This window comes from Tenrec ecaudatus, chromosome 7, assembly GCF_050624435.1.
Source record: "Tenrec ecaudatus isolate mTenEca1 chromosome 7, mTenEca1.hap1, whole genome shotgun sequence".
NCBI lineage: Eukaryota > Metazoa > Chordata > Mammalia > Afrosoricida > Tenrecidae > Tenrec > Tenrec ecaudatus.
The window spans coordinates 54,895,498-54,915,525 of NC_134536.1; the positions used below are offsets into that span (position 1 = coordinate 54,895,498).

The 20,028-nt window shown below is 39.3% G+C and overlaps 1 protein-coding gene across 1 annotated transcript in view; it reads left to right on the plus strand.

Moving 5' to 3' along the window:
• Positions 1–17,394, plus strand: part of LOC142452746 (amine sulfotransferase-like) — a 30,410-nt gene extending 13,016 nt beyond the window's left edge. Inside the window, exons 5-6 of the mRNA XM_075553969.1 lie at positions 6,888–7,071; positions 17,273–17,394. Coding sequence (XP_075410084.1) covers positions 6,888–7,071; positions 17,273–17,394 — 306 coding nt within the window. The remainder of the gene's footprint in view (positions 1–6,887; positions 7,072–17,272) is intronic.
• The last annotated feature ends 2,634 nt before the right edge of the window (positions 17,395–20,028 follow it).

The window sequence follows — 20,028 nt, forward strand, 5'->3', positions numbered from 1 at the left end:
TTCATTCTGTTTTGCATATGGTTGCTCAGAGTTGGAACTGAAGGACTTCCCCTACCAACAGAATTAATGAGAAAGGGACAGGTGTTAGGTTTCTGGATAATATAATTAAGTAGCTTTTAGTGCTATTCATGCAGATGTTAGTCATCACCAAAGCAGGATACAGATAGTTGGAGATGATTATGGGATAATTTTGATATGTGGAGGTTGAGTTGCTTTAGAAGCATCTAAAATGGAGAAAATTAGAAACAAGTGGAAAATGCAAGACTAAAGTGCAGTGAAGAGGCCTGAACAGAATACATTAATTACATCAGTGCCACTGTGTAGAATATAACTGAAGCCATGATTGTGGTTGAAATAATGAAATCAAAATAGGGAGAAACAAAGAAAGAAACCCCACATGAAAAATAAAGATACCTCAAAATGCTTGGAAGTTAATCTTGACATGTTTAGGAAAAGAGAGTTGAACCCTTTAAAAAGGAAGAAAATGAGCAATTGTATTGGGAAAACAAAATTGGAGTGTATTGTTATTCAGAAACCATGACAGATTATTTTGAGAAATAGAGAATGCAAAAAATAATTAAAACTGCAAATAACAAAGTTAAATAAAAGCAAAAAAAAATGTCAAGCATGGTAGGTTGAGCAGCAGCTCGATTGTAACTTGCTGGGGATGTGATGAACTCCAACTCTCTCACCAGCCGATACATGTGACTTTCTTTGTAGTTTTCACTCAGTCTGGAACTTCTGCTGAAACCTGTTCACTTTTCGTAAGCCTGCTAGTATTTCAAACACCAGCGACATAACATCCTTCATTACAGTAACCTACAAGCCACCAAAGGACAATAGACTGAGAGGTCAGTCTCCAGTGGAAAGCCTAAAGGTTCTACAAACGAAATAAGGAAAGATGCAGGGGGCATCAAAAGAAGATAGAAAGAAGACACAGAGTCGCTATACCAAAAAGAACTCGTGAACATTTAACCCATTCCAAGAGGCAGCATTGAAGCAAGTACCTGTGATACTGAAGGAAGAAGTCCAGGATACATCAGCTAAAAACAAGGCTCCAGGCATTGATGTAATGCACACTGAAATGTTTTAAAAACCTGATGAGGCATTGGAAGCACTTACTTGTCTATGCCAAGAATATTGGAAGACAACTGCTTGATCAGCTGATGACATAATGTTCTCTATGATAAAATGACAATCATGTCTCTAAAGTGAACCAGACACATAAATAAACCACAGTTATCTGAGTGGATTTGGGGCTTGTACAAAATTCTAGTTCTAATCTAAAAACAATTAGCTATTAAGATATGGCACTTATAAAGTGATTACTAAGGATATGGGTGCTATAAAAAACTGTGGTGACAAGACCAGATGGTGCCTGGCTATCAAAAACAATAAAGAATAGCGTCATAAAGGCTTATCTTCAAATAAGTAGTCATCTGCACAAGACATCAATTAATTTCACCTGAAAGAATCATAACAGCCTCTGGGTTGCCAGGTTGGTAAATCATAAAATTCAAATCCAAAGGTGGAAATGGTATCAAAGGCTCAAATTGAGAACACCCAGTTGTAGAAGGCTCTGGATGAGAGTGGAAGCCCGAAATACTTTTGAAGTGTTTCCATGTGGAGTAGCCTTAGAATGGCTGAAATTTTAATTTCAGGAAAAAAGATTTGTTTTATTCATTATTTTCATAGTCATCAATATATATTAATATTAACATTTAATTAAATTTTCCAAAAACATCAGGCTCGGTGTTGTAGGGTTAAGCCTCTAATAACTGCCCTCTGGTCATATTTTAGTTATAACCTTGTTGTCAAACAGCATTTAAAAATCCATTGAGGCAGATGCAGTTAGGTTAAAATGCAATATCTTACCATTTGATCTCCTGTTTGACCAATTTTAAAGTTGTTTCGGTTTTTAATATGTTCTGTTTTATGTTGTATTGAGATGTTTCTCTGTTTTGTCTCATCCTTGTAGTTGTTTGCTTCTTGTTTGTGTGGTATATGATTATCTGTATATGAAATCCAGGACAGGGAGACCTACGGAGACAGTAATTGGATGCAGTGTTGCCTAGGGTGATAGCAGGGGAGGATAGGTGGAAATTGGGAGCTAAGAAGAATGAGAATGAGAAAACAATGTTCTGAATTGATTGAGGTTATGGTTGTGCAAATCTTCTTAATAAGACTGAATGATTAAATGGCATGATGTGTGTAGTAGTTACATGATTTCATGTCAACTTGATATATAAAAGTGTAGGAGTGTATTCTAGCCTGTCAATCTGGCCACAGCCTGATTGTGACTACTTGTGTGCATGGCCTCCTCCTAAGAAGGGTCCATGGAATCTCCTCCCCCTTTATGTGCCTTCACCTTCCTGATGGCTAACACTGATGGCAGTCAGAACCCTGTGATGTAGCCACTACCATTGGATCCACACTTTACAACCCCCAGTTTGAAATCTTCCTGCATTCTGCATCATTTCATGTGACTGTGGGAGTCCGAAGAGGGACTTATGGTGTGGTATCTGACTTATGGACTAGTATTGAACTCATGGACTTCATCTGGACTGAGCTGGTATGTTTGCCTAATGTACAATTGCTTCTTGGTATAAAGCTCTTTCTTACACATCTATGAGCGTCAGTGGATTTGTTTCTCTAGTCAACCCAACCTAACACAATGTATGAAGTATGTATCAATAACACTATTGTTTTTAAATGGAAAGGATACAGTGTCACTGTACCCAAAATAGCTTGGTCACATTCAAGCATCTCAAGAGGTAGCCTATGAGCAAGTATCAAAGATACTGAAGGGAGAAGTCCAAGGTGCGCTGGAAACATAAGCTTAAAAACAATGCTCCAGGAATTGATGGTATATCATTGCAATGTTTCAGCAAGTTGACGAAGCACTAAAAACACAACTCCAAGGCAATAAATTTGGAAGACAACTACTTGGCCAACGGATTGGAAAAGATCCATGCTTTTGCCCATTCCACAGAATGGATACCTAACATAATGCTCAAATTTTAAGATTAATAATCTGGTGTCAACTTGACGCTATTAAGATTGAAGGGGTTGAGTTTAGCCTGTCAATCAGGTCGCCTCTCAATGATCTCATTTGGAGGAACTATGAAGATAAATAGCTCACTGGAGACCAGATGCACAGTCACAATCTGCTTCATCTTCCTGCTGACAAGACATATGGACCCAAGCAGAAGGAGCCAGAGCCCTGGAGCTTGAGGAGTATTGTGGAGACCCACATCAGCATGGAGATACTTCCACAACCACTGGATCCACAAGATTTTCCACCTGTTGCCTCATGATCTTTACACATTCAGCATTATTTCATGACTGTGTGTGTCTAAAGAGGAAGTTATAGACTGGTAATCCACATGTGGGCTAATCTTGGACTTATGGACTTGATCTGAACTGGGCTGGGATGTTTTCTCAATATACAATTACTCTTTTATATAGAGCTCTTTCTTGCACACATATGAGTGTCTCCCTGGATTTGTTTGCCTCGTCAGCCCAGACTAACACATTATGCTACCCAGAGTAGGGTGCTAGTGAAACAACATGTGAAGATGGAGAGTAGATGCTTGTTTGACCTCTGCTTCATAATAGTTTTTCTTCTTTGGCTAGCCAGAGGACAGATATGACCATGCAGTTTAATGGAATTGATTCTCTAGTCTACCCAGACTAATACAACAAATATCCTTGATAGCACATGCAACTAAAATTTTGCTAAAGATCAGCCATTAATATTTGAAGCAATACATTGTCTGAGAACAGCTAGATATTCAGACCAGATTTTGAGGAGAATAGGAAATAAGGGATTTCACTGATGTTAGATAGGTCTTCATTGAAACTTCCTCTGGTAACTGCCTTTTTGTTACATAATGATCTCATTATCATAGGTTTCTGGAAATTTCCTAATTTCATTTCTGATCTGGGCCAGTACACACTTATTTTGCAATAAAGAGTTATTCATCCTCTAATTGTTTGCTTTGTTTTCTTCATCTTCCTTTTGCTGATTTCCCGCCCTGTGGCACAGTAGTCAGAGAGAAAGGTTTGTATGATATCAATGTACTTAAATTTATGTAGATTCGCCTTATGACCCAGCATGTGGTCTACCTTCGAATATGCGCCATGTGGCTTGAAAAGAATGAGAGGTTTTTTGTATTTGGATGAAGAGCTCAGTAAACATCTCAGGAAAAATAGTCTAATTGTAGTCTTTAGATCCCTTGCCTACTTGACTTTCTTTCCCTATGATAAATCATTCTCAGAGAGTGTCTTATTGAAGTCACCCACTATAATTGTTGAGGCTGTGATTTCTTTTTTCATCTTTTGGAGCGTTTGGTTGTTGTATTCAGCAAGTCTCTCAATCGGGGAACATATCTTTAAAATGCTTGATGATTCTTTGTCTATTGTTTCCTTGAACATTATACAGTGTCCCTCCTTATCTCTTTTTATGGTTTTCACTTTGAGGTCAATTTTATCTCAGATTATGGATTACAAACCCTGTTCTTTTTAACTTGTTGTTTGCTTGGTATATTTTTCTCCAGCCCATGAGTCACATCCTATTTCTGTCTGTTTGTTTTGAGATGTGTCTCCTGTCGGCAGCAGATTGATGTGCTGTGTTTTCTAAACCAGTCTGCTAGCCTCAGTCTTTTCATGCCTGAGTTCAGTCCACTGATATTCAGGGTTATTATCTCCATCATTGAACTCTGTGATGTCATCTTTTACCTTTTGTGCTTGGTGTTTTCCTAACTTCCTTTCTTATCGGTGTTGTGCATGTGTGTGTGTGGTTCTTTCTTGACTTCTTTCCACCCTTAAGCCAATGCTATCTTGGGGCCTGTGTTTTTCTTTGTTGCCCTCTTCGTGGGGTTGTTCTTAGTGGCAGTCTCCTATTTGTGCTTGGTGAGTGTTTTCTTCTGCCCATACTGGATTGGCAAAGATCTTTTGTCAGGCTAGTTTATATATATATATACCATATTCTTTGGTTTTTTTCCTTGTCTGGGAAGACTCTTATTTCTCCATCTATCTATAGATAATTTGGCTGGATAGAGTATTCTTGGGTTTGCGCTATTTTTGGAATATGTCACTCCACTCTCTCTTCTTCATACTGTCAGCTGATAAGTCTGAGAATATTCTTATTTGTAAACCTTTATATATATATATTTGTAAACCTTTATATATATATATATAATTGCTTGCTTTTCCCTAGCTGCTGTCATGATTTTCTCCTTTCCCCAATATTGGTGATTTCTTGGTATTTAGTCATGTTCTTTCAGCTCCCTGAATGGTTGCTTGGTTTTCATTCATTAAGCTAGGGATGTTTTCCTCCAAGAATTCTCACTGTTTTTGAGAAATTAGTCTGATGTTGTTCCTCTTCATACCATCAGGCATAGCTCTTAGGTTTTCTTCAGCTTCTCTGATGATCTTATTAGATTTTTGTTTGCATTTTTTTATTTGGAGGGCAAGTTGGATGGTCCTTTCAGAGGATGCTGGTTGTGCGGTTTTGGACTCACTAAGATGGTGCTGTACTGGGTGATCTCACCAGAAGCTGTGATGGTATGGCCTATGGCAGCTTGGGGTACCGCAGAGGGCGTGAGGTGTTGCTTGCTGCAACGGGAGGGCCACAGAAATCTGGTGGGTTGCCGGCTTTGGTGTAGAGCACCGTGAATGTTGGGCCGAATTTCCCTGGCTAGGTAGATTACTGCAGAGGTTGCACAGAGGTCCCTGCAGCCACGTGAATTCTTGGAGAGTGTTGGCACAGACTGAGGTGAGGGGGTGGGGGAAAGAGAGATTAGAGGGAGTGAAAAGTAAAAATGACTGAGCCTCGATCCATGACCATGGGGTTTGAAGGGTTTAAACCCTTCCCCGAGTTGGTTGAGCCGTTGGTGGGTGAGAGAGAAGAGAAACAACAGTAACAATATAGCCGAGCCCTGATCCCTGACCATGGGGCTGGAAGAGCTTAAATTCTGCCCTGAGGCAGTGGTAAGTTGTGAATGTGTTGAGATAAAGCCCCTGCAAAGGCTCCAAATGATCCCTGTTCCGGCCAAGACAGTGGTAGGGCTAAGGTCAAACCCTAGAGGTCTCCATTGTGGTAAGCCAAAAGGTCTCAGTTCCTCAAAACCTAATGGATCTGTGCCTACTTATCTTTATGATGCTCTTCCTGTGACCTGGCAGTGTGGAATTTTGTTCTTAGTAACTTTCCCGTGCTGATTTCTTTGGAGTCCCTCTGGTATGTGTTACTCAGTTGCCATCTTCCCAGAAGTCTCTCTTCACTTTAGTCTTAGAGCTATCAAATACCACACACACCGAGGTTCAATTTTCATTAAATATTAAAAGCATTAAATGTTTTTATAATTTGGCACTTACTTTTGTAACCAAAAACTAATTCACACATTTTTTGCAGGGACCTTTCTTCATCCTCTTGCTCAAACTGGATGACATAATTCTTCCCCTTGACTATTGTTCTAAATGTACCAAGATAACAGTAATCTTTCTTTAATACATTGAATGTTATTTTCTATTATAGCCCTTATCGTATTTTGTTTTCTATAATAATTTCCTTTAAAATACTGTGTGCACTATTAATAAATACAAGTAAAATTTCATTCTTCTCTTAAACTTTTCCAGGATCCAAAATATTTTGGGATACATCAAATTTTATAAACCTTGACTTAGTGAGCAAAGTCAATGAACTCTATAAATTCAAACAAGACACTTTCAAAAAGTTGACTAACAAATACTCATTTTCGAAGAAGGAAGAGAAATGTAATATATCTGTGTCAAATTTTATATCTGACAGTTAAATAAGGATTGAAATGCTATTCTGTGACTCATGCAGAAGTTGACTAGTTTCTCATTCCCACCATTTCTTTTAGGATCTTAGAGGTTCTGTGCTTAAAATCTGCAATTTTCTTGAGAAAAAACTGAGTGATGAGGCAGTGGATGCAGTCGTGAACATGGCCAGTTTTCAGAACATGAAGTCTGATGCACTAGCAAATTATATCAAAGTCCTTAAAGAGGAAATTGGAACAAGGAAAGACGGACATTTCCTACGCAAAGGTGATGTCCAGGGAATTATAGAAGCAAAGTATTGAGTGGTCCCTTGAGTCCTTGGTCCATATGGGAATTAAGAGTTTTTTCCAACGTTGTTCTCTGAGTGATCCTGGCCATTGTATTCCTAGTGACTATCTAAGGTTCTAACCTAACATGGCCCTAAAGTGTGTCCCAGACACTGCAACACACCTTGAGAGCAGTTCCTGACCCTTGGGCCTATCTAATCAATACTAGCTATCTTCTTTCTATTCTACGTGCTGCCACTCTTCAATATTTATTAGCAATATTTTAGTGGAACATAATGCATATATATGAATATATGCAGGGCAGGTCCAATTGTTATTTTCTAATATTTCCCCTAAAACATTCTGAAATTTAAATATAATACTGAATTTATTATCTCTATTGTGTGGAGGTTGCTGGGGTTGGATTCTTACTATTTTTCATAAGCCACATTCTTTCATCATAAAGTGTAGAGTGATATATAAATACCTAATGTGTTATAAATTCAGCTATTGAACTTATTGAACAACAGGAAAAAAAGTTTTGTTGTATATCTAATGTGTACAAGAAATTATTTTTAAGAATGAATGTATTTACCTTCATATTGATGCCAATTAAGTTAAAATAATTTATTTTAATCATGGTAATGTATGTCATTCTAAAACAAAATGTGTATTTCTCTATTTCATATATATTTTATTCTCTGATTTATTCATAATGTCATATTGATGGACATTAATTAATATGTTATCATACCTGGGTAAGTTAAAAAGTATTGCTGTTAGGGTTCAAGTTCTTATACATGATGGTTTATTCCAAACTAAATATATTAAATATCTCTTAGTGATTAGTGAAGGATGCAGAAAATAGTCTCTCAATACCATACTTCTCTTTTGCTCATCATATTTTCTTAAAATAATAAGTTCTGTTCAAAAGAGTGACTTCTGTCACTCCAGGTTAGTTCAAGGCAGAAAGGTCCTCTCAGAACTGTGTACTGATTATTTTATATCATTTCTTTAAAAAAATCATTTTATTAGGGGTTCATACATCTCTTATCACAATCCATATATATACATGAATTGTATAAAGCAAAATTGTGCATTCATTTCCCTCATCATTCTCAAAACATTTGTTCTCCACCTAATCCGTTGGCATCAGATCCTCATTTTCCCCCTCCCTTCCTCTGCCCCCCTCCCTCATGAACCCTTGATAATTTATAAATTATTATTTTGTCATATTTTGCCCTGTCCAACATCACCCTTCATTCACATCTCTGTTGTCTGTCCCTCAGGGAGGAGGTCACATGTAGATCCTTGTAATTGGTTCCCCTTCCCACCCCACCCTCCCTCCACCCTCTCAGTATTGCCACCCACACCACTGGTCCTGAAGGGATCATCCGCCGTGGATTCCTTGTGTTTCCAGTTCTTATCTATACCAGTGTACATCCTCTGGTCTAGCCACACTTGCAAGGTAGACTTGGCATCATGATAGTGGGGTAGGAAGAAAATTTTAGGAACTAGGGGAAAGTTGTATGTTTCATCGTTGCTACATCGCACCCTGACTGGCTGGTCTCTTCCCTGAGATCCTTCTGTAAGGGGATGTCCACTGAACTACAAATAGGCTTTGAGTCTCCACTCGACCCCCCACCCCCCTCATTCACTATGATATAAATTTTTGTTCTGATGGTGCCTGATAAATGATCCCGTTGACATCTCTTGATTGTGCAGGCTGGTGTGCTTCTTCCATGTGGGCTTTGCTGCATCTGAGCTACATGGCCACTTGGTTTACCTTCAAGCCTTTAAGACCCCAGACGCTTTCTCTTTTGATAACCGGACACCAGCAGCTTTCTTTGCCACATTTGGTTATGCACCCATTTGTCTTCAGTGATCGTATCAGAGAGGTGAGCACACAGTGACATGAATTTTGGTTCTTTGATGCCTGATAACTGACCCTTCGGCACCTTGTGATCTCACAGGCTGGTGTGCTTCTTCCATGTGGGCTTTGTTGCTTCTGAGCTAGATGGCCGCTTGTTTACTTTCAAGCCTTTAAGACCCCAGATGTTATATCTTTTGATAGTCAGGCACCATCAGCTTTCTTCACCACATTTACTTATGCACCCATTTGTCTCCAGCGATTATATCAGGGAGGTGAGCACACAATGTTATGAATTTTTGTTCTTTGATGCCTGAGAACTGATCCCTTCGGCACCTTGTGATCACACAGGCTGGTGCACTTCTATGTGGGCTTTGTTGCTTTCTTTTCAGCTTTCTTCACCACATTTTCTTATTCACCCACTTTGTCTTCAGCAGTTGTGTTGGGAAGGTGAGCATAATAGAATGCCAATTTAATAGAAGAAATTATTCTTGCATTGAGCGAGTGCGTAAGTGGAGGTTCAATGTCTTTCTGCTACCTTAATCCTAAACCTATAAATACATACACAAAGATCTATTTCCCTATCCTCCTATATAAATATATTTGTATATGTACATCACTTTATTTAGACATCTATAAATACTCTTTGCCTCCTAGTTCTTTCATCTATTTGCTTTGACTTTGCTTTTGTCCCACTATCATGCTCAGCCTTCATTTGGGTCTCAGTAATTCCTCTTGGTTACATTACCCTTGATCATGCCCTACCAGGCCTTCTACACCCTCCTCACCACTGATTTGGATCACTTGTTGTGCTCTTGTTCCTGGGTTTGTTAACACCACTACTTTTCCCCCAACCTCCTCTTCTCCCATGACCCCCCCGAACTGTCGGTCCTGTTGTTTTTTCCGTCAGATTGTTCATCCAGCCTATCTTACTTAGACAGACCAGCGGAGATAATAACATGCACAAAAACAAAACAGAGCAAAACCAAGCAACAATATACAACAAAACAACAACAAAGCAATAACAAAAACAAAACAAGAAAGAAAAGCTTGTAGCTAGTTCAAGGACTGTTGGCCTTTAGGATTGTTTTTCAGTCCAGTATGTTGGGGCACCATGCCCTGGCCTAAGAGTCCACTTCAGCATTCCCTGGAGACCTAGCCACTCTGTTTCCTAGCAGTTCTGTTGCACCCGTTAGTGGTTTTCCTCAGTGTTGTGGAATCACATCAGGCACAATTCCCACTCGGTGTCTCTGATGTTATCCCTTGTAGGGGTATAGGTCAGTGAGGGACGTCATGTCTCATAGTGTGGCTGGCCATGTGGTCCTCTCTGTGGACTGGCTGCTCTAATCTGGAACATCATCCTCAAGGCCTGGTGGGCCAGGATATGCTCCACTCTCTCCTCCTTCCCTTTCATCTGCTCCCGTGCATTCGGATCAGATATCTCCCTCTCCCAGAACTGCAGATTCAGTGCCATCCTTTGAAATAAATTCTTCTCAGGGGAGGGTCAGGTGACCATGTAATAGTTTGGGTTGGGATCAGCCCCACAGACCTATCCACTGGTTCCCGACTACATGCCAGCATGTTGCATTCTTCCCTGTGGAGATATAAACAATACCCTCCCCTTGGGTTGGTTAGTGCCCTGTGCCCCCAACCTATTTCTTTATTATAATTTTTTTCCTTTCCCCATCTCCTTTTTCATTGTCTACCATATGTTTCCCTGTATTTGGTCTGGTCCCTGCCATATTACCTGGTTATCACCCCCAGAAATATTTGTATACCATAGCTTTTTCCCTATGCCCCTTTTGCATTTTTTAAAAAGCTAACCTGCATAGATTCATGTTGTATTTGTCATTTTTACTTGGCATACTTCCTTTACCATGATTTCTTCCCATTCTACCCATGCAGTGATGTGCTTCATACATTCATCCCTGCCTTTTAGAGATGCATAGTACTTCATTGTGTGCATATACCATAGCTTTTTAATCCACTTGTCAGTTGATGGAAATTTGGGTTGTTTCCAACTCCTTGCAATTGTGAACTGTGCCGCAATGAACACTGGAACAGAGATGTCTGGCCGTGGTTTGTTTCTTGCCTCTTCTGGGGATATTCCCAGTAGGGGGATTGCTGGGTCATATGGTAACTCTATTTCCATCTGTTTTAAATATCGCCAGATCGATTTCCATAGTGGGTGTACATACTTACAAGTCCACCAGCAGTGGGTGAGAGTTCCTGTCTCCCCACAGCCCCTCCAACATTGTTGTTTTTTGATTTTTTGCATTGGGCTATTTTTGAGGGTGTTAGGTGGTACCTCATTGTTGTTTTAATTTGTATTTCTCTTATGGCTAAAGATCAGGAACAATTTCTCATATGTTTGTTGGCCATTTGGATTTCTGGACATATAAAAATTATGTTCAGGTCCTTTGCCCACCTTCTCAGTGGGCAATTAGTTTTTTTTTTCTTTTTGGAAGCTATCAGAGTATTGTAGATTTTAGTACAAAGGACTTTGTCTGATGTGTGATTGCTGAAGATGTTTTCCCACTCTGTGTACTCTCTTCCCAGTACGTGGACCCTCTTGGTGGATTCTTTTGATGTACACAGGTGTTTTATCTTCAGTATATCCTATTTGTGAATTTGTGCCTCCTCTGTGTTTGTGTCCTTCCCTATTTCTGAAATCCTATGTATTTTCTGTGCCAAAGTTCTCAAGTTGGTCCCAATTTCCTCCTTGATAGTCCTAATAGTTTGTGGTTTAACTTCAAGTACTGTGATCCACCTTGAGTTTATTCTTGTGCATGGAGTGAGATGAGGGTCTTGCTTCATTCTTCTGCAGGTAAATATCCATATTTTTCCAGCACCACTTGTAAAAGAGGGCATCTGCTTCCCATTTGAAATTTTTGGGGCCCTTATCAAAGATCGGTTGTCTGTATGCTGATGATTTTATTTCCGGGTTTTTAGTTCTTTACCATTTGTCTGATTTTCTGGCATTGTACCAATACCATGCAGTCTTGACAACTGTGGCTATATAGTATGTGCTAAAGTCAGGTAAAGCAAGCCCTCCTACTGTGTCCTTCTTTTTGAGGAGTTCTCTGCTAATTCTGGGCTTCTTACCTCTCCATATGAAGTTGGTAATCAGTTTTTCCATTTCTTTGAAGAACTGTGGCTATATAGTATGTGCTAAAGTCAGGTAAAGCAAGCCCTCCTACTGTGTCCTTCTTTTTGAGGAGTTCTCTGCTAATTCTGGGCTTCTTACCTCTCCATATGAAGTTGGTAATCAGTTTTTCCATTTCTTTGAAGAAATATGAGGGTAATTGTATCAGGATTGCATTAAACTTATATAGTTCCTTAGGCAGAACTGACATCTTGACTATATTGAATCTTCCAATCCTCGAGCATGGTATATTCTTCCATTTGTTGAGGTCACTCTTGGTTTCTTGTAATAGTGTTCTGTAGTTTTCCCCATATAAATCTTTTGTTCTTTTAGTCAGGTATTTCAATTTGTGGTTAGCTATTGTGAAGAGTACCACCTCTTTGATCTCCTCTTCTGTGGTCTTATCCAATGTGTATAACAGTCCAATGGACTTCTGTTTGTTGATCTAATATCCTACCACTATGTCAAAGTCTTCAATTTCTTTCAGTACTCCTCTTGTGGAAATTTTGGTATTTTCCAAATACAAAATCATATCATCTGCAAGTAATGGTCATTTCACTTCTTCCTTCCCCAGACAAACACCTTTGATGTCTTTTCTTTGCCTTATGTTGTTAAGTACAATATTAAATAAGAGTGGGGACAAGCGGCATCCTTGTCTGGCCCCCTTGTTCAGTGGGATTGTGTTATTCTTATCTCCATTGACTACCACATTTGCTGTTGATTTTTCATATATAGCTTAAATTGTCTTGAGGAATTTTCCTTCCATTCCTATCTTCTCAAGTGTTTTAAGCAGGAATTGGTGTTGGGTGTTGTTGAATGTTTTTTCTGCATCTATTGATATTATCATGTGGTTCTTACAGTTTTTCATGTCCATGTGATGAATAATACTAATGGTCTTTCATATGTTGAATCATTCCTGCATCCCTGGTATGAATCCCACTAGGTCATGGTGAATTATTTGTTTTATATACTTTTGTATTCTGTTGGCCAGTATTTTGTTAAGGATTTTTACATCAATGTTCATTAGGGATATTGGTCTGTAGTTCTCAATTCTTGTGGTATCCTTGCCTGGTTTGGGTATCAGAGTTATACTAGCTTCATAGAAGGAGTTTGCTGTCATTTTCTATGTTGTGGAAGAGTTTGCGTATGATTGGTGCTAGTTCTTCCCTAAATGCTTGGTATAATTCTCCAGTGAAGCCATCTGGTCCAGGGGATTTTTTGTTTTTGTTGATAATCCCTTGATAATGTTGTCTATTTCTTCTATTGCTATTGTTCTGTTGAGATTCTTCATGTCCTTTGGGGATACTCTAGGTAGGGATTGTTTTTCCAAGAATTTGTCCATGTCTTCCAATTTTTGAATTCATTGGAGTACAATCCTTCGTAGTACTGTGTAATTAACCTTTTGATTTCATTATGGTCTGGTGCAATGTCCCCTCTTTCATCCCTCATTCTTGTTATTGAAATTTGTTCCCTCCTTTCTTTTGTTAGGTTTGCCAGCTGTCTGTCAATTCTGTTTATCCTTAGCACCATTAATTTTTCCATAGTTTTCTTATATTCCCTCTTCTGACTCTGAGCCCTGATGTTTATTATTTCTTTTCTTTTGCTATTAGTAGGATTGTCCTGATGATTCTTCTCTACTTGTAAATTTTGTACCAGCATATCAATAATGAGTCTCTCTTCCTTTCTCAGCTGTGCATGTATTGCTATGAAACATCCTCTGATAACTGCCTTTGCTGTGTCCCATAAGTTTTAGTATGTTGTGTGCTCATTCTTGTTCGTTTCTAGAAATTTCCTAATTTCATTTCTGATGTGTGCCAGTGTGTACTCCTTTTGCAGTAGGGAGTTATTCATCCTCCAATTGTCTGCTCTTGTTTTCTTCATCTTTATTTTTTGGATTTTCAGCCTTATGGCAAAGTGGTCAGAGAAAGAGGTCTGTATGATTTCAATATGTTTAAATTTATATAGGTTTGTCTTATGCCCCAGCATGTGGTCTATCTTTGAATATGTGGCATGTGGGCATGAAAAGAATGTGATTTTTAAAAATTTGGATGATAAGCTCTGAGATTATTTATCAGGTCTAATTGTCTGATCACAGTGCTTAGGTCTCTAGCCTCCTTGTTGAGTTTCTTTTCCTGTGAGCTATCTTTCTCAGAAAGCGGCATATTGAAGTCACCCACTGTAATTGTTGAGGCTCTGATTTCTTTTTTCATGTTTTGGAGTTTTTGTTTGATGTATTCAGCAGGTCTCTCATTCAGGGAATATATATTTACAATGCTGCGTGGTTCTTCACCTACCATTACCTTGAGCATTATATAATGTCTTTCCTTATCTTTTTTATGCTTTGTACTTTCAGGTCAATTTTATCTTTGATTAGGATTGCAACCCCTGCTTTTTTTGAATTGCTGTTTGCTTGGTATGCCTTTCTCCAGTCTATGATTTTCAGTCTATTTTTGCCTGTTGCCACGAGATATGTCTCCTGTAGGCAGCAGATTGATGGGTTTTGTTTCCTAAGCCAGTCTGCTAGTCTCAGTCTTTTAATGCCTGAATTCAGGTCATTGATATTCTGGGTTATTATCTCCATCTGCAGACTTTGTGATGTCATCCTTTACCCTTTGTGTTGGGTGTTTTCCTACCTTCCTTTATCATTAGTGTATTGTGCATGTGTGTGTGTGTGTGTGTGTCACTCTTGACTTCTTTCCATCCTTAAGCCAATGCTATCTTGGTGTGTGTGTGTGTGTTTTGTTGCCCTCTGGGTGAGATTGTTCTATGTGGCAGTTTCTTATTTATGCTTGGTGAGTGCTGCTTTTCTGCCCATGCTGGGTTGGCAAGGATCTTTTGTAGGATTGGGTTTCTTCTAACGTATTATTTGAGTTTTTTCTTGTCTGGGAAGACTCTTACTTCTCCATCTATCTTGATGGATAATTTGGCTGGGTAGAGTATTCTTGGGTTTGCATTGTTGTCCTTCAATTTTTGGAATATGTTACACCACTCTCTCCTCTTCTTCATGGTTTCTGCTGATAGGTCTGAGCATATTCTTATTTGGAAACCTTTATATGTGATTGCTTGTTTTCCACTAGCTGCTCTCATGATTTTCTTTTAGCTGTGTGTGGTGCAGGCATAAATGCGCTAGGCTAATTGGAGTGGTCTGAAAGTCAGTAGTGGAGGGTGAGAGAACAGAAAAGAGACAGAGGAGAAAAAGAATAAAAAAGCAATCCCTCTGAGAATGTGGGGGGATATAGAGAAGAGATGGAAACAAAGTAACAATGTAGCTGAACTCTAATCCCTGCCCATGGGGCTGCAAGGATTTAGTCCCTGCCCGGAAGAAGCAGAGGTGGCAAGCTGTGAATGTGTTGATAAAAAGCTCCTGCGCAGTCCCCCGTGACTGGGGGGGGGGGGGCGGCAGAGAGAAGAGAGTGAAACAAAAGTAACAATATAGCTGAACCCTTCCCAGACCCAGCAGAGACAGTGGTGAGGCTAAAGTGAAGCCCTTGCCTGCCTCCATTGTGGTACGCCACAAGCCCCCAGCAACTCAAAACCTTGTGGGCTTGTGCCTACTTATCTTCATGATGCTCATCCTGTGATTCAGCATTGTTGAATCTCCAGCTAAGCAACTCTCCCGGGCTGATTTCGGCGGAGTCCTTCTGGAATGTGTTACTCTCCATCACCATCTTTCTGGAAGTCTCTTTTATACCATTTCAAATGAGAAATGTTGGTAGATTTTCTCCAAGGAAACAGTTATAATCACAGAGGTTTATTTGGAAGACGTTGTAGCAAATGGAAAATAGATTTGATGAGAGAACCTTTTTCAGTGTGATCATACAGATGCTCATATTTTGAAGATATCACGTGTTTCACTATGCTAATTTCATTTAGCCATCTTACTCTATCCTCCCAAGTTCCCAATCTTGCTGCTTTAGAATTCTTTTGTTCACAAACTGTAATAACTGTAAAGGAACACGATTTAAGTTCTTCAAGGATGCGCAAAGTGCTGTTTTGATGTGTTGTAAGTAAAAGAGCAAGAGTTCTTAGGCAAGGGTTAGGGAGAATAAAATAGCACCTTGGGCTTACATAGATCTGGCTGAATGATGTGATGCGCAACAACTGCTTCAGAGCTTCATAATTTTGTTTAATGAATGTTTCCATGATTTTGTAGCAATACATGTTGACTTACCCGCATATCAGCATGTTAACTGTAATTTCCCCTAATAGTCATATTTTTTTAATGCTCAGTTTCCTTATGCCTATGACAAGGACCAGTTTGAACCTCTGAGTCACTCTTTGGAGAAAAGATATGGCAGTCTGCTTCCATAAAGATATCTGACTTTGGAAAACTTGGATCAGTTCTATTCTGTCCTAATGATCATCATGGGTCAAAATTGACCGGAAGACAGTGGGTTTAATGGTTAAGTTTTACTATTAACTTTTCATTGTTCAGCTAAACATAATATCAAACATGAGACAATTTTATGCCCACAAGCATTTTCTTATTGCTGTAATTGACAATAAAAATGTGTACAAAGGAAACCCTGTTAACAACATATGCTAAACGACTGGATTCACTTGAAAAATAAATTCATGTGCTACTTAAACTTTCTATAATGTATAGGATCCTCTTTGTAACCTTCACATTAACACTTGACCATCTTTAAATTTTATGATCTTTTATCAACTTAAAGATGAATGAATATATTACAGGCTTATTTTAGGATGTAAGTATTCTGCTGTACAGTGTTTGATGGGGGGAACGGGAAGCTTTTGATTCCCATAAAGAGTCACCGTCTCAGAAACCAGCAGTGACAGTTCTACCCTGTCCTCCAGGGTTGAATGAGTCAGCATCAACTCATGGGCAATGGAGGCTATACTGCTAGATACATAGTGAAACTGGGGGAAATCTCTTTATGTATATTCATGGTTTATTTCTTCATTTCAGTAAACATCAGGTTTCAATGATATTACTAGTGCATGCCTAAAAGAGATGAACGTAATCTATACTATACTTATGGTTTTAGTCCATTCCTAACAGCGTTTCTGGAGTTATTGTCACAAAAGAAAAGATGAAAAATCAAACCTCTTGGAAAACTAACAGATATTTAGCTTTGCTTAGAGAAGATTCAAGTGGGTTGGGATAACGTTCCTCCTTTGCATTTTACATTGTCACTAGCTGCGCTTCATGTGTTATCCTACTAGGTACCATTGGAGACTGGAAAAATCACCTGACCGTGGAACAGAGTGAAAAGTTTGACAAGGTCTTCCAGAAGAAGATGAAGAATGTTTCCTTGAAGTTCATCTGGGATATAAATGAGGAGTAGAATTCTAACTGCAGTAAAAAATCATCATAAAAATCTACTACTCAGAATACATACTTTGATATACATATTGATGTGTTCCTTATGTAATAGCTAATTTAACATTAATTACTTTTTAATTTTAAATGACTACAAGTATATTCAGAAAATTGGCATGAGTTTGAATTTTAAAATCATATTTAATTTTATTTAAAAATTAAATTTTAGGTCTGTCTGAATAGGACAGGCTGGATGAACTATCTGGATGAAAAACAACGGGACCGACAGTTCCGGGGGGACTTGGGGTGGGGGGGTAGGGGGGGTAAGGAAGTGGTGTTAACAAACCCAGGGACAAGGGAAAAACATGGGACCCCAAATGGTAGAGAAGGGGGAGTGGCAGGCCTGGTGGGAAATGATCAAGGGTAAGGTTGCTTAGAGAAGAAGTATACTCTAGCCCAGGTGGCGATGAAGCATGGTAATAGGGCAGGAGGAAGGTCAAGGGAGATGGAGGAAAGAGCTAGGAGTCAAAGGGCATTCATGGAGGTCTAGACAAAGACATGTACATGCAAATATATATAGGAGGATGGGGAAATAGATCTATGTGTCTATATTTATAGGTCAAGTATTAAGGTGGTGGAAGGACCTTGGGCCTCTAATCAAACACTCCCTCAATCCATGAATACCTTCTTTTATTAAATTGGAACTCTATGATGCTCACTCTCCCAACACAACGGCTGGAGCCAAAGTGGGTGAACAAGTAAATGTGGTGAAGAAAGCTGATGGTGCCCGGCTATCAAAAGAGATAGTGACTGGGGTCTTAAAGGCTTGAAGATAAACAAGCGGCCATCTAGCTCAGAAGCAACAAAGTCCACATGGAAGAACACACCAGCCTGTGTGATCGAGTGGTCCCAAAGGGATCAGTTACCAGGCATCAAAGAACAAAAAATCATATCATTGACTGCACACCTCCATGATAGGATCGCTGAAGACAAATGGGTGCATAAGCAAATGTGGTGAAGAAAGCTGATGGTGCCCGGCTATCAAAAGAGATAGTGTCTGGGGTCTTAAAGGCTTGAAGGTGAACAAGCAGCCATCTAGCTCAGAAGCAAATAAGCCCACATGGAAGAAGCACACCGGCCAGTGCGATCAGGAGGTGCCCAAGGGACCAGGTATAAGGCATCATGCAAAAAAAATAGATATAAGTGTGTGTATGTATGTGTATATATGTGTATATGTATGTGTATATATGTATATATATATCATATTAAATGAAGGGGGAAGTGCAGAGTGGAGACCCAAGGCCCAAGTGTCGGCCAATGGAGATCCCCTCATAGAGGGGTTTAGGAGAGGAGATGGGTTAATTAGGGTGTGAGGTAGTATCGATGAAGAACACAGTTTTCCCCCAGATCCTGGATGCTTCCTCCCCCCAACTACCATGATCCGAATTCTACCTTGCAGGGCTGGATAGGACAGAGGCTGTACACTGGTACATATGAGGGTTGGAGGTACAGGGAATCCAGGGTGGATGATACCTTCAGGACCAAGGGTGTGAGGGACGATGCTGGGAGAGTGGAGGGTGAGTGGGTTGGAAAGGGGGAACTGATTACAAGGATCCACATGTGACCTCTTCTCTGGGAGAGGGACAGCAGAGAAGGGGGGAAGGGAGACTCCGGATAGGGCAAGATATGACAAAATAACGATGTATAAATTACCAAGGGCATATGAGGGAGGGGGGAATGGGGAGGGAGGGGGGGGGAAAGAGGACCTGATGCAAGGGGCTAAAAAAAAATTAAATTTTACTTAAATTTAAATTGTAAATATTTAAATTTTAAAAATTAAAATTATTTGGGAAGTATAGTTAAACTGAAATGTAAAAACAGAAAGCATGCAGCATAGTCTTTAAATGATTTGAGATTTTTTTTTCCTGTAGTATGGATAATTACATATCCACAATTAAATCCAGGACCATTTAAACATTAAAAGTAATTTCAACTTCTTAAGTTCTAATTATTTATCTTCAAAATCTATGTGAATGTGAAAATGGGGTTTGCTAGTAAAGCAAATAAAGAACTCAAATATAAATATATGTTCATTATGATAATTTAACATCTCAAAGTTTGCACAAAAAATCAGATCAGTGAGTCAAAAAAGATGAATTATTAAATGGTTTAATCACTTAAAATTGAGATATAAAATGTATCATACATATAGACACCCTAAAACTCAGACTCTGTGTGTTGGTCTGGGTAGACTAGTGAAATAAATTCATAATCACTCATGTGCATAAGAAAGAGGTTAATATACAATAGCAATTGACTATTGAGAAACATCACAGCCCAGTCCAGATGAAGTCCATAAGTCAGCGATTAGCCAATATGTCTAATACCAATCTATAAGTTCACCTTCAGACTAATGCAACACATGCAAGGATATCAAATGAAGGAGCTCACAGACCTGTGGGTGGAAAGTGTTATGGATGCAGAGGCAGTAGAAGCATCTCATTGCTGGCAGGGGTCTCCATGTGGCGCCTCCAGCTCCCAGAGCTCTGGCTGCATCAGCGCAGCTCCCTCAGGTTTGTCATCAGTACTGTCTCGCAGGGAGTGAGATGTGTCCTGCCTCCAGGGAGCTGTTTATCTCTTATCACCTTCAAATGAGATC